The 14,833-nt window shown below is 33.7% G+C and overlaps 1 protein-coding gene across 7 annotated transcripts in view; it reads right to left on the bottom strand.

The window, feature by feature from the left end:
- LOC143255548 (uncharacterized) overlaps positions 1 to 13,314 on the bottom strand; it is a 39,432-nt gene extending 26,118 nt beyond the window's left edge. For 4 of the 7 annotated variants that reach the window (XR_013030702.1, XR_013030703.1, XM_076511378.1 and 1 more), the window contains exons 1-5: positions 13,100 to 13,314; positions 12,517 to 12,618; positions 11,518 to 12,071; positions 3,244 to 3,370; positions 1,269 to 1,516 (exon numbers count right to left, since the gene is read on the bottom strand). Coding sequence is in view for 3 of the 7 variants with exons in the window: in XM_076511378.1 (XP_076367493.1) it covers positions 1,284 to 1,516; positions 3,244 to 3,370; positions 11,518 to 11,547 (390 nt within the window). In the remaining 4 variants the exon portion in view is untranslated. Of the gene's footprint in view, positions 1 to 993; positions 1,517 to 3,243; positions 3,371 to 11,517; positions 12,072 to 12,516; positions 12,624 to 13,099 lie in introns of those variants that run through there. The other 3 variants (XR_013030701.1, XM_076511377.1, XR_013030704.1) reach the window with 2 other exon arrangements.
- Between the last annotated feature and the right edge of the window lie 1,519 nt (positions 13,315 to 14,833).

Here is a 14,833-nt window from a genome sequence, read left to right as displayed (position 1 = left end):
CAGAGCGCAGTCGCTACTACGTCATTGGATGCCTCTGGTGAGAGTAAGAAACATTGAAACTATTTCTAAATTTAAACATCTCTACTAACAACATTAGAAAGAAGCGTCTTATATTAATACCTATGAGAACAATATGTGAAATCTGTTGGTGAACTATACAATTTACCTTTATAATTTAAAATATGTAGAAAACTATGGTACTTCTACTTCCAAAACTGTAAGAAAATCAACTTGAATGCGATGTTTGCATATATTGAAATTATTTTCTGTTTGTTAGACTTAATAACACAAGTATTCAAGTATTCTAAATACAAGGTGACCAGACGTTATTTGGTAATTTGCCCTAATTTTATGAGAAATGTTCCCGGTATAAAGACATCAAACTCCCAATGTCATCGCATCATGAATATAGGTCTAGTCTATGTAACTTTCTCAATGTTGTAAAATGTGCTCTCGAGTTCTGTCTGTGCATGATTAGAAGCCAGTCTCCATAGGTCCGAAGGTTAAAACAGCGCGCATTGTTAAAACATTTTACACATTTATGTACTGAATTTCGTGATTATTTAATGAATAAAAAAAATAAAATAGAACATCTATACTCCTTTCATTCTCTGGAGAAATATACCTGAAACGTGTCAAAGTAATGCAAAAACCTGAACCGAAATATTATGTTTGAAACTGTTATGGAATCTTAAATAAAACTGGGTATTAACTAGCCTATTTTAAAAAGAATTTGATAAAATGACTAACCAAAATTGTGTTGGATGTATAATTTGACTATTTTTGCTAATTTGTTTTTCGTCTATCACCAAAAAACAACAACAAATATATAAGTAATAATAATAATAATTGTAATTATTTCAAAAATAATACCAATGTTAATATGTTTGAAACTGTTATGGAATCTTAAATAAAACTGGGTATTAACTAGCCTATTTTAAAAAGAATTGGATAAAATGACTAACCAAAATTGTGTTGGATGTATAATTTGACTATTTTTGCTAATTTGTTTTTCGTCTATCACCAAAAAAAAAACAACAAATATATAAGTAATAATAATAATAATTGTAATTATTTCAAAAATAATACCAATGTTAATATATTTGGAATTATTGTGAATAAGTTGAATAGATTTGAAATAAATTAAATAAAAGTTAAATGATTTCAACTTGTAATAACCAATTACAAACTAGGAAAAAATATTGGACTATCCCAGTCTTTCGGTTTGAAATTCTGGTCACCCTACATAAATATTCTAAACTTTTTACCTGTTTTAGACCTAATCACTTTAAAGGTCTCAGACTGCGGCGAGTTTCTCCTCGGCCATCTCTTAGCCTATTCAAACTTGCAAACGACTTTAATGTATACAATGGATTAGAATTAGAATAATCAGACATAGGACGTGTTTCTGCCACTGATGTCCATTTGGCTTGGTGAGAGGTTTGAGGAAGGTTACGTTGCGAGTTAAGAGAAGTCTTACGATTGCTGTCCTTGTTCGTTGCAGTTATGTGACCAGCTGTTGCGAAGATATTGATAAATAAGTAAAATGAAAAACTCATTAAAGTCATAGAAAAGTTATATTAGGCTACCAAAACCTGAACATATAATTAAAATATGAAAGGAAACTTATGAATGACTTTAAACGAAGGATATGCAGTATTCAAATTCCAAATGCCTAGCCAGAGATCGAAGTTTATTTTAGCAGAAGTTTTTTCTACAGATTTGAATTTTCTTTTATTTATTTAAAATAAAAATTATACTAAATCATCTCAAGACGAATAAAATATATAACAAATGAAACTATGAAAACGTTAAAATAAAAGAGTTCCACAATTCGTATATCTATATAAATATATTGTTTGTTTTTTGAAGTTTGCGCAAAGCTACTCGAGGGCTATCTGCGCTAGACGTCCCTAATTTAGCAGTGTAAGACTAAAGAGAAGGCAGCTAGTCATCACCACCTACCGCCAACTCTTGGGCTACTCTTTTACCAACGAATAGTGGGATTGACCGTCACATTATAACGCCCCCACGGCTGAAAGGGCGAGCATGTTTGGTGTGACCGGGACTCGAACCTGCAATCCTCGATTACGAGTCGAACGCCTTAGCACGCTTGGCCATGCCGGGTCTATTTGTTAAGTGTCTAGCGTTCCAGTACCGGTGCCTAACGAAAGCACCGCCATATAGTAGTTTTCATACAGAAAGAGTTGGTTCTCATTTTCGGATATTTTACTAAATATATGCTAAAGAATAAAACGTTTCTAACGTTTCAGATATACACACACATATAATAATGAGGCCTCTAGCCACCCTATAAGTCACAGGTAATTTGCAATAGCCTATGGGTTTGAATATCGTGTCTTCTTGTATTTTATAAAAACATTGTATAATTTTACAAATATTTGAAATAGAACACCTTAAATATTATTTTTAATGTTTTAATGGCTCTTTAGTCTTAATTGATAGTTTCAAGTTTCAGAAAAAAAGGAAGGTTGTAATCAAGTAACACAGTTATTATTCATGATTTTCTTTTAAGATCTGACGTGGCATGTGATGGCCAATGTTTATTAACCTTCAGCCTGTCACGTACTAAAAGTATTTTTACATTTTAATAAATGACTTACTGAACATTTATATTTGATGCTTAAAAGCTCTATTTTGATTATTCTCAAGATATTTTTGTTCATTTCATAACGAATGGTAATTAATAGCTAACTAATAGTGAATTATGGCAAAAAATGCAACGATTCATTGAAACCCTTTAGTTTAGTAAAAAAGCCCACCGTGCCACAGCGGTACGTCTGCTTACTCACAACTCTAGAAACTGGGTTTCGAAACACGTGGTGGGCAGCGCACAGACAGTCCATTGTGTAGCTTTGTGTTTAATTCCAAACAAATATACAAAGTAAAAAAATCTATAGTTTTGAAACCTTTTTCTTAAAAGTAATCCTTTTTGAATATTCTAGAAAAATGGACTTTTTTACATTGTAGTCCTTTGATGATTAGCGCAAGATGTAATTTAACCTTTGATGACTTGCTGGTCTTTTTCAGAAGATTACCCTTTGAATCCTCATTAGAATAATATGCGTATATAAAGAAAGATTAAACGTATTCCTGGCGTTCGGGTTTTAAGATTATAATATCTTTATTGTTACCAGGCGATTTTACTGGCTTGGATTTGACAGTGATTAAAGAAACGGTATGTTTCCATATATGATTACAAGCATAATAGAACCAACTTACTAAGACATAATTTCTGTTTTTGTGTTTCCAGAATTTCTTTCATTTTCGTGTCCAGGACTCCAATGCCTGATTTTGATAACAGAGGCTTCAGGGTTTCCTTCTTCTCCAATGACTCGAACAGTGGGCTCTAAAAGATTAAGTAGAACCTTTTTATTAGCGTGTACAAGTAAGCGACAGACAAAATGTATGGTAATCCTAACTTTATCTTTCTTTTAGCACATGGCCCGGCATGGCTATGTGGTTAGAGCGCTCGGCTTGTAATCTGAATCAGATCAAACATGCTCGCCCTTTCAGCCGTGAGGGTGACATGATGTTCCGGTCAATATCACTCACTATTCGTTGATAAAAGAGTAGCCCAAGAGTTGGCGTTGGATGGTGATGAATAACCACCTTCCCTGTAGTTTTACACTGCTAAATTAGGGACAGCTAACACAGATAGACCTCGTGTAGGTTTTCGCGAAAATTCAGACACAAACAAACAAATTGTGTCATTGATAATGACGCTTCTAAAGCATAAGAAGGTCGAGTTGATGCTGTTGTTAATCTAAACTTGTTTCGAATAACAAGAACAGCATGAAGAATGCTTTCTTTAAATTCGATGAATTGTCTACGGTTCCACACCTTTCATCGGACACCCCCTAGGTACACACACACTGTAACTTGACTATTATTTTCTGGATGTTCTCTACCCTAATGGCACAACAGTACACCTGCAAACTCGTAACGCTAGAACCCGAGTTTCGATAACCGTGAAAGGCAGATAACAGATAGTCCATTCTGTAGCTTTGTGCTAAATTCCAAGCAAACAATCTTTTCGGGTTAATAATTGTGAAAACATGCTTGCGTTTAAACTTTAAAAACTGTAATCAGTATCTGAAACGTGTACTAAGCCATATAAACCTGAATGGCTGTCTTGTTCAATATTTATAGAAACATCAGGTGCGGTTAAAGCTTTTCAGCAGTAAATTAAATGTGTTTGCTAAGGACAAAGAAACATAAGTAAATGAAAAAGGTGAAACACGTTGAAAGCATAAAATGTAAGCAATTAAGTTTAAGTTGAATTCTCTATGCAGTCCTATCCTATGCATTATCCGCCTTTGAAAGATCATCCATCTGTATAAACTTAGTAATATAATCCACGTATAGTAACAGGATTTTAAAATCGTATCACTTCTTCCTAAGGAAACCGCGCCCTCTGTTTCTACTTCGTGGAGCTATGAACTCATTGTCTCTGGTGTCTATAACGTCATCATCTCTAGCGGCATTAATTTCTCCATTGTCAAATTTGGTGAAGATGCATTGAAAGGGAGTGAAGTAAAAGTAAAAACCGCTCATAAAGACCGAAAAATACAAAACTGAAAGTTTGTATTTACCCATGTATGGTTCTAATGAACTTCTATAGGGAAATATCAAACCTCTATCAAAGAAAACACACATAAAGTTTACTCCATCTGAAACCTGAATCTTCTGAAATTAGAATAGAGTTCAAACAGATAACTTGCATATCCTATCCAAATTTAACTTCTTTATCAGTTGTGTTATCTAAATAATTACAGAATAAACACATTTGATGTAAGTCACTAATATTTAAAATTTCACAAAGGTTCGAAACAACGAAACTCTAAAATTGGACAATTTTTGATATCGTTTATTTAAAACCTTCATGAATATTTAAGTATTAGTGACAAATGAAATCTCCATGTTTGTACTCCATAACATTTCCGAATTATAAGAGCAAACAGTGACTTTTTTACGGACAAAAGCATTCAACATTTAGTTTGCTTTTATATGTAGTCTGAATAGTAAAAATCAGGAAATATAAACAAAGTAAAACTGTTAACCATATTTTTTATAAAAAAACTCTAGCTGGTCTACAACATACACTAAATGAGGAGAGATTTGATCTATAAGAAATAATGCTAAGAAAAGAAGATCATTCTAATTTCTGTAAAAGTTGAATTCGTTTAATTTTCTGTTGTTCCTGCTGATTTTCAAGTTTTTATGTTATCCCATTAGAAAATAATTTCAATTTTTCTTCCCTAATAAGAAGTTGGATATTTCAACAATGATGTGTATTTAAAACGTGAGGTGAAAGTTAATAAAACGCATCTGACAAAAAACAAAGAAGCAACGTTTTAACATTATCGTTATTGCTCTAATAAAATAACTCCAGTTTTATCACAGAATCAGTAGAACTCTATATGTAGGGATGGTCAAGGTACTCAATTGACACATTACAAATGTTAACGTTCAAAATAAAAAAATGACAGTGTTTAACTGTAAAATATTACTGCACTTGTTTTAATTTCTCTCTTTACAAACAACCTCAAACGTAAGACAAGAAACCATTGCTAAGATACCAAGCCAGAAGGTGGCCAACCTACCAAATTAGTTATCATTCTTCTTCGTGTTTCAGTCGAGATAACTCCACAACTACGTTATTACTAACGTCGGTTTAAATCTAAATACTCTCTGTGTGTTTCTAGGTCCTTCACAATGTTATTTATTTGTCGTAATAACTAGTAGCAATTATATAAAAAAAACAACAATAATTCTAATGTAAACAATGTTATCATTACCCCTTGAAGTTACCATTTTTTTAAAACAGAAATTTGGCGTTCCTTTAAACAAATTTAAGTACATGGTGAAATAGGAACTATTAGCCAATAATAGATGAATATTTTATAACAATAACGTATAGAATACCTAATGCTTTGAACACAATACAATCGGTATTTTTAGGGAGCCAACCCTTAAATTATTTATTAAATAAAGTACAAAAATCAATACACATTATATTAAATTTTACTACACATATTCACAAAATACACTAACTCTTAGTCACGGGAAAAATGTCACAAAATAAGTAAAGAAAATAGTTTGGTAATTACAAAATAATGTATGGATGACAATGTAAAAAATGCGAAAAAGGTTATAGGGATGATACAGTTATACATATAACATCCCTACATGAATTTCAATATTGAAATTTAGTGTTACACTCTAAAATATATACCTGATTTTAATATAATTGTAGTTGGAAGTACACTAGCATAGGCTTAAGATTTAAGTCCCCTTCTACATTACCTCCTAATAAAAGGGTAAGTCGATCTTTCGAAGCTTTGTATTCTGATTGAGATGCTTCATCTTTAGCTAAAAACTTTTGTTAGCATTCTTTTCCAGAATAGGCCCGTTTCATCAACATTAAATATTTGCCCATCATCGTAATTGATGCCTTCAACAATTCTTTTAAAAATTTCTGGAAATTTTGCAGCAGCATTTTCATCAGCAGCTTCCTGTGTAATTCTTACGTTGTGTAATTCTATTCGATGTTTAAAGCGGTCAAACCAACCTAAACTTGCAGCAAAGGTTTCCGTACCCCTTGAAATTTATTTTCTTTAAGCATCGAAATGATGTTGAAAGCTTTGGTTTGAATGTTTTTTGTACAAAGTGGTATTCGCTTTTGGTTACAATCTTCAATCCAAAGAAGAAGTAGCTGTTACATTTCAATCATTAATGGACTTCTATCTCGAGTAATTTACATGCTTAGAGAATCTGATGCAACTTTACCTTGTTCTTTATATTCGTGCTTCTTACTTAAAATTGTGTGTACCGTTGACTCATTGTAGTCCAGATTGTGTCCGATTTTCACATTGATGGCACCGTCTTCATGTCGTTTAATAACTTTAAGTTTTTCTTCTAAAATAATTGCTTTTCTTTTCCATTTTAATATTACTGTCAGATTCTTTTCCACATTTTATTTTATCCATATTTAAAAGAAGGGGTATAATTTTACAAATTAGAGCAGGCAAGATTATACAGTATGTCAGAGACACACTGCTATCACGTTCGCGTCCCAATGTGACTAAGCAAACATTGAATCTTACTGTCATCTGCGCATATTTTATTTAGGGCCGTTCACACGATCTACTTGTATCGCGAGTTTTCCAGAAAGTTCTCGCGGTAACTGAATAATGACACGTGTAAAACATGAAATGGTCACAGTTTTCCGAATCGCGGTAATTGAATTTCGCGTTGACTGAGGTAGCTTTTCGCGGGGTTGGCTTGTATTGCATTCTCTCGGTACAAGGTCGGTCGTATTGATCGACCGCGTAACTATTTTATACTTATGAATTTTACAGTATAACTTTAAATTTTAATATTGAAATTTATGTATGGATGATTTATGTATAATTGTATCATTCCTATTTTCTCGTTTACATTTTTTTTGGCAATGCCATCCATAGATCATTTTACGTTTACAAAAAGTTTTTATTAGTTGTCAGCGATTAAAAATTCTGTTTCTATCTGTTTCTTCTATAGTTGTGCAAGAGCTTACGTCGTTTTCAATAGATCGAATGCAGCTACGTTAAAAACGTTTAACTGTTTAACCTTGGTTAAATGTATGCACGTACGGATAAAATACCGCGAGCCTTCTAATATATATCTCAACCTTAGAAACTAACTGAAATAACAACAACCTAAAGCATTATTTTTAGTACCAAATGGTTCATAAATATGCTTAGTATTATTTTGTATAACAAACTGAAGTCACGAACGCGTATAAAAGCATACAATTTTTTGGGATTAAAGCCTATTTATATGTTATATGACGTCAAAATAGAATAAGACAAAACTTCGAAAATTCGTGGCTCAAAAATAGTTTTTGATTGATATTATATTTGGTCGTAACATGTTGAAATGCATTTTTAAATGATTAGTTTGAACATCACATAAGAGAATACGTCCTGTGTGGTCGTAATATAATGTAAAAATAGAATAAGATAGAACTTCGAGAATTCACGTCTCAGAAATAGTTTCTTATTGAAACTATATTCATCCGTAACATACTGAAACGCATTTTTACATGATTTGTTTGAACATTATATCACTAAAAGACATCTCAGTTGTAATGTTGTTTTCTTTTCGAATTTCACGTAAAGCTATTCGAGGGTTATCTGCGCTAGCCGTCCCTAATTTAGCAGTGTAAGACTAGAGGGAAGGCAGCTAGTCATCGCCACCCACGCCAACTTTTGGGCTACTCTTTTACCAACGAATAGTGGGATTGACCGAAACATTATAACGTCTTCACGTTATATGTATGTACATACACATTTTTTATTTTATATTTATTTTATTTTTTATTTTTTTATGTTTAAAATATATATTGCCCGGGGAGAGATGTTTAGGACTAGCTTCATCATGTATGAGGTACCTATCTAGTTCGCATAGTAATTCGTTTTTCATCCAATTTTTATCGAAGTACGTTATTGTACTATGTAGGAGTCTATCTGGTATGGTTCGTATGTTCGAATATTTGTGTATGAATTGAGATGATGTAGTTCTTGGAACTCTGTATGCTGTTGTGAGGAGTGTGTTTTGGATTGTTTGTAGTTTTGTTTTAATTATTTTGTCACTTACAGTTATCCATGCTGGAGCTGCGTAGTCTATTACTGGTCTAATATATGTTTTGTAAATTTTTAGTATGTTGTCTGTAGATGCTCCACTGTTTTTGTCATTTAGACTCCTAACATAGTTGGTTCTTCGCCAGACTTTATTTTTTAATTTCGTTTGCATGGTTAATCCAAGTTAATTTTGAATCATAGGTTAGACCTAAAAAATTTTGCCGATGTGGCAGTCTGAAGTAGTGTACCATTCATACATATTTCTGGGTGTAGTTTTTTTGTGTTTGTCAATTTCGTAAAGACTGTGAGTTGTGTTTATTTTTATTCTATATTTTTGACACTATTCACTTATTCTATTTAGTTGCGGTTGTATGTTAGTGGCTGCTACTGTTGGTGTTGCGGCACTTTTCCAGATTGCTACATCATCAGCGAACTGTGAAGAGAATCTATGATTAGGATCCTTCAATGGCATATTGTTTACATCATGATGAAGAGTATAGGGCTAACCACCCCTCCCTGAGGGACACCAGCTTCTGGAGTAAAGTACTCAGAAGAGGTACCCTCAACATTCACTCTACACTTTCTATTTTCCAAAAGGTTAGATAGCCAGCGAACAATTCCACGCGGTAGTCACATTTCGTTCATTCGGAACCTTAGACCATCGTGACATACGGTGTCGAATGCTTTCTCGATATCGAGGAAGCAAGCGACAATGCATTCTTTTTTATTGAAGCTATTTATTATAGATTCGGTTAATCTAATTAAATGATCTGTCGTTTGTCTAAATTTTCTGAATCCATTTTGTCCTTTTGATAATTTTGATAGTATCTCCAAGAATGTGGAGAGTCTATTACTGATTATTCTTTCGAGAATTTTACCTACACAGATGGTCAGGCTGATTGGTCGGCAACTATTAGGTCATTGCTTCAGCTTAAAGCTTTATTCAAAAAAATAGTCCTGCAAGCTGCTGACCCCATCACGTGAGTCTTGCAAGTTGCCGAACCAATCACACAAGAGTCCTGCAAGCTCCTCACCCAATAACATAACAGTTCAGCAAGCTTCTGACCCAATCACGTAACATTCTTGTAAGCTGATGACAATTTCACGTAACATTCCTGCAAGTTTCTAACTACTGTTGCGTGCTCTAAAACTTAAGTTATTACTCATGCTTTAAGTCATTAGCAAGCGACTAAACATTTTAGAGTATATATTAGAGTTTAGTTTGTTTTGAATTTCGCGCAAAGCTACACGAGGGCTATCTGCGCTAGGAAAATATATATGTAAAAACGGCTCGTTTGGGTTGAGAAAATATTTTACGATGAGGAGCGAACAACCTTCTTCGGTCATCGTCAGGTTCACAAAGAAAGAAAAAGGTAACTGACCGGAAGCTGACCACATGTTTGAAAGGGGTTGTGTAACTGAGTGTCGGAATGATTATCTGCGCTAGACTTCCCTAATTTAGCAGCGTAAGACTAGAGGGAAGGCAGTTAGTCATCGCTTCCCACCGCCAACTCTTGGGCTACTCTTTTACCAACGAATAGTGGGATTGACCGTCACTTTATAACGTCCTCACGGCTAAAAGGACGAGCATGTTTGGCGTTACGGATATTCGAACCCTCGATCCTCGGATTGCGAGTCAAGTGTCTTAACCACCTGGCCATGCCGGGCCGCTAAATTAGGGACGACTAGCGCAGATAGCCCTCGTGTAGCTTTGCACGTGATTCGAAAACGAACAAACACTCACTAATTTCATGAGAACATCCTAAATCATTCCATTAATTCGTAGGAGTCTTTCTTTTCGGATTCCCAAATAATAACCAGACTCACCTCCAAAAACCTTCCAAAAGATAATGTTCTGTCAGTAGTTTCAAAGGGGCTCTAAAACACAGTTAGACCTGTCGGACTGGTCGCCGATTTGGGAGTACTGTGGTGTACTTTATCCTACAGATAGGGTTCTGCACTTTCAAGGTCGTGTGTGCATTCTTAAAGTGATGGTAAAATCCCACTTTTCGATTCGAATGATACAAAAGTTGGCAGTGAGTGGTGTTTTCTGCCTATTCTCTAGTCTATCGGTTCAAAACTGAGGACAGCTAGCGTAGCTATGAACTTACCAGGAAGAAAAATATGAAATTCAAGCATATGGGTTATTTGACACGTGACAACAAACGTGTTGAAATTATTATTATTTGAGTCTGTGCTTTCTTTTGGAAGATGTGATTTTTATTAAGTTTCTAAACTCACAGCATATGACATCTTGATGTGTTATGGATAACATTGATGTTAACATATTTCATAATACAAAGATTTTGAAATACGCTGATTTTACCTTCCATACCAGTTAGTTTCTTAAAAGGTATCTAACAGAACAAAATGATAATATGTGTTTCAGGGTTAGAAAAGTGAATGAATAAAAACTAGTTGTAAACAATATGGCACATTGAGGGACTTGTTCAGAATTAATCACTCACTCTAGATTGTGACTAATGAAGAATACACAATAATATTACTTATCGATATGCTAAACGGTTTGAAGATTAAATCTGTCTCGCCCTGGGAAGAATCCATGGCAGTTATTTTAATTTTTCGTTAAAAAGTTTCTTTTCTTGTTTATTCGGTAACTTGTGGTAAATTTATATTAATACTTTTCACTTTAGTATAACGCATTAAAAAAAAAAACCAAGAAGTTCCTTACTTCTAACTTAAAAAGTGTGCGTATAAAGCATGCCGTCTGTGAAATTAAGTTTCGAAAACTAAAACAATACAATGTTTTTATTTATTTTCTAGCCACTGAATTACACCGTTAACACAAAATAAAACAGAAGTAAAAGATTATATTTCTACCAAGACTAGAGATAAAAGCTGAACTTACGTAAGACGGTGACGTTTCTGGTTTATTCATAGGTGTCAGTTCACTTCCCGATCGCTTGCAAAATGTTACAGTTGAGTCGTAAACATTTAGAACGGATTTATTTGATTCAGAAACGTGAAATTAACAGAAGAACAACCATAGCAAGAGGCAGGACTACGAAGTAAGTAGGAATCCAAATTATCTGAACTTGAACTAACATTTTTGCTGTTAAACAATGCTTCCTTGTAAGTCTCAGGAGTGGGAGAAATTCTGGAAATTTTGTTCTTTTTGGGATTAAGAGATGATCTAGATGATTCTGGATAATTGGACTGTCTTGTTGGGACAGTTGAAGTGCCACCATATCTTCTGCCAAAGTTTTCTCTTGACTAGAGGTCGTACACGGTTGTGGGATGACAAGTATTGGTGGGGTTAAAGGACGAGAGTTTTGATTTTGTTCATCTTTTATGTTTTCCGGCAGCGAAACACTTTTCTCAAAAGTAATGTCGCTGTCACTGTATTCCACAGTTTCGTCACTAGCGTCGGTTATCCCTATTTCTAACTCTTTCGTTTTTTTCCTGTTTAGAGTGAATATAATGAGCTAAGTAATCGAATAATACAAACCATTCTTGCTCTATATAAAAATTTTCTAATTAAAGGAAGTCCTTTCGTAATTTTCATTCTTGGTCATTAGTTTGAGTACAATCAATATTTATAGATATGGATGTCTTTATCACATGGTCTTTCTAGTAGATCTGTTACAGAATGAACTAGAAAGACCATGTGATAAAGACATGTATATTTTATAAAGGATTGTAGTGCGAATTTTATTCATTAAAAGCGTATTTCAAAAACATGAACTTTTATATTATCTGTTTGTAATTATAACCATTTGCGGTATTTAGTTTATATTCTGTGGGTATTACCGTTTAAATTAAACTTATTTCCTGAATTAAAACTTTAAATTTCTTTTCAAAGTTAATGTACGTTCTTGATATAGTAGTATACTGAACAGCGGCATACCGAAATATGTTCGAAAAAAGATTAAAAGGTTTTCGTCGAGTTGCAGATCCTGCGCTGCCCTCTGATGGTGAGTGCTCTTTACCAAAATGTAGCATCTTCCAACTGTTCTATTAAGGTGATAGACAAAATTCATATTAGTACTCTCATTGTAATAAGATACTGCAAAATAATTGTATAATAGATGTTTTTTTTCTGAAATTGAATTATGTATCATAACATAGCCTAACTAGAAACAAATATTAAAATAAATCTTAATATTTTTTAACAGAGTTATTGATCATTAATGTATGCTCGGATAAACGTCAAAAAGTTTCTTTCAATAAATCTATAACACACCCAGATAGGATCACAGTTGATTCTAGTCCCCCTATGTTTTTACTTTGGTACAACTGTCACTATTTATATACGAGATAGCTCATACACACATCTATTATTTAAAACAAAAAACACACACGTTGGATTGTAAAACACGATATAAAATCAAATATTTTTATAAGTTTTTTTAATATTGATGTACTTGTGCGTTTTAATTATTTTGTTAATATAGAGTTATCTTGTAATTGATGCATAAGGGAAACAGTACCTGACTGAAAACGGTTTCCAAACAGTCACTGTGTTTCCATTAATAATGTCGACAACATATTTTTATACAGGAACTCAATAGTAACCAATACCGGAGTCACAATTTCCACTCTTACTTCTAAACACACGTGTTTTAACCCCCATAGTTAACAGCTTCGATGGTGTTAAAGCCATCTACAACGTCAAACTAGTTGTCATAACAATCCAGTTTTTGTTCACTCTTCCAGCTTGGATAACTCGAACGTCTCTAGGGATAGCTACCGCCACCTAACGGTATGTAAGTGGTGCTAGCTTTCATCAACTATCTGAAATTATTGATTTTTGCGCGAGTTACCAACCGATTAGAAAATCTTTCTTCAAACATTTTAATTAAGACCAAAACAGTCTGGTGTTCACGATTCGTAGAGAGTTCGCATTTATATCTTCTAACCGTTTTATCTCGACCTGTCTTAGGTTAACAAGGGAGAATAATAAACTAGTTTTAATATTTATAGAAGTTTTGTTTTTGTTATAACGATAAATATACTGAACGTATAACGCTTCATAAATATGAAAGTTGGTCTAAACATTTTCACATTCAAAATCAATACTAAACCAAGCAATTTTGGAACTTTGGATTATCATGAACTCCATGATATAATCATGGCTTCAATACTTGATGACCAGGGTACAATATTCCAAAAATAAATACACATCTGTGAACATTTCACAAATTATGTACAGTTTATCATTTTCTATTCTTCTTAAACAAGCGACCATCTCAAACTTTTTCTATAAGTATACAAAATAAAGTAAACAGTATAAAAATTCAAAGAAATATCACATTGGTATGTTGCAATCAGTGGGTGAATAATAAAACTTATTGCGTTGTTATAACTGAACAGTACAGATAAACCTGATTTTTATGACTGAAGAGTTTTCTACTGTCCCTAGTCTGAACTACATCTTATTAGCTAGCCAACAGGCCCGGCATGGCCAGGTGGGTTAAGGCGTGTGACTCGTAATCTGAGGGTCGCGGGTTCGCATCCCCGTCGCACCAAACATGCTCGCCTTTTCAGCCGTGGGGGCGTTATATGTGATGGTCAATCCCACTGTTCGTTGGTAAAAGAGTAGGTGGTGGGTGGTGATGCCTTCCCTCTAGTCTTACACTGCTAAATTAGGAACGACTAGCGCAGATAACCCTCGAGTAGCTTTGCACGAAGTTCAAAAACAAACAAACAAACAAAGCTAGCCAACAGTCCTGTCACTATGACGACTTTATTTCACCACAATATCGGAATCGACTGATATGATGCTACGTTTACTTTTCAGTATAACTCGGTACAAAGAGTGAATTGTATAATACATTGTCAGGCACTCTAACTACTAACCCCTGCCTGCTGCAACACAAGCAATAACCTGGAATACCATTTCACAGATATTATTATACTTATAATTTAACTCATATACTATGGTTTTGGAAAAAATTGAATGACATATATTTATAAGTGTAGCGAGTGTTGGTAAAATAAGCCTAAAGTAAAGATGTAATGTGGGATCACCTGGCCTAAAGCCATGTGCATAAAATTTATTAAGAAAGTAAAAATATCGATTCGATTTTAAACTTTAGTCATTTCCGAATTAAGCTATTTCCTGTTATATCCTCAAAAATTTTCATAGAAAAAAGCTATTTAATTAATGGAGACTCTAAATTACGAAACTGACAAATATTTTTCCAGTTTTCTATACATTTCAT

This window comes from Tachypleus tridentatus, chromosome 7, assembly GCF_004210375.1.
Source record: "Tachypleus tridentatus isolate NWPU-2018 chromosome 7, ASM421037v1, whole genome shotgun sequence".
NCBI classification, from domain to species: domain Eukaryota; kingdom Metazoa; phylum Arthropoda; class Merostomata; order Xiphosura; family Limulidae; genus Tachypleus; species Tachypleus tridentatus.
The sequence above is the reverse complement of the archived record's forward strand: the minus strand, read 5'-3'. Positions and strand labels throughout refer to the sequence as shown.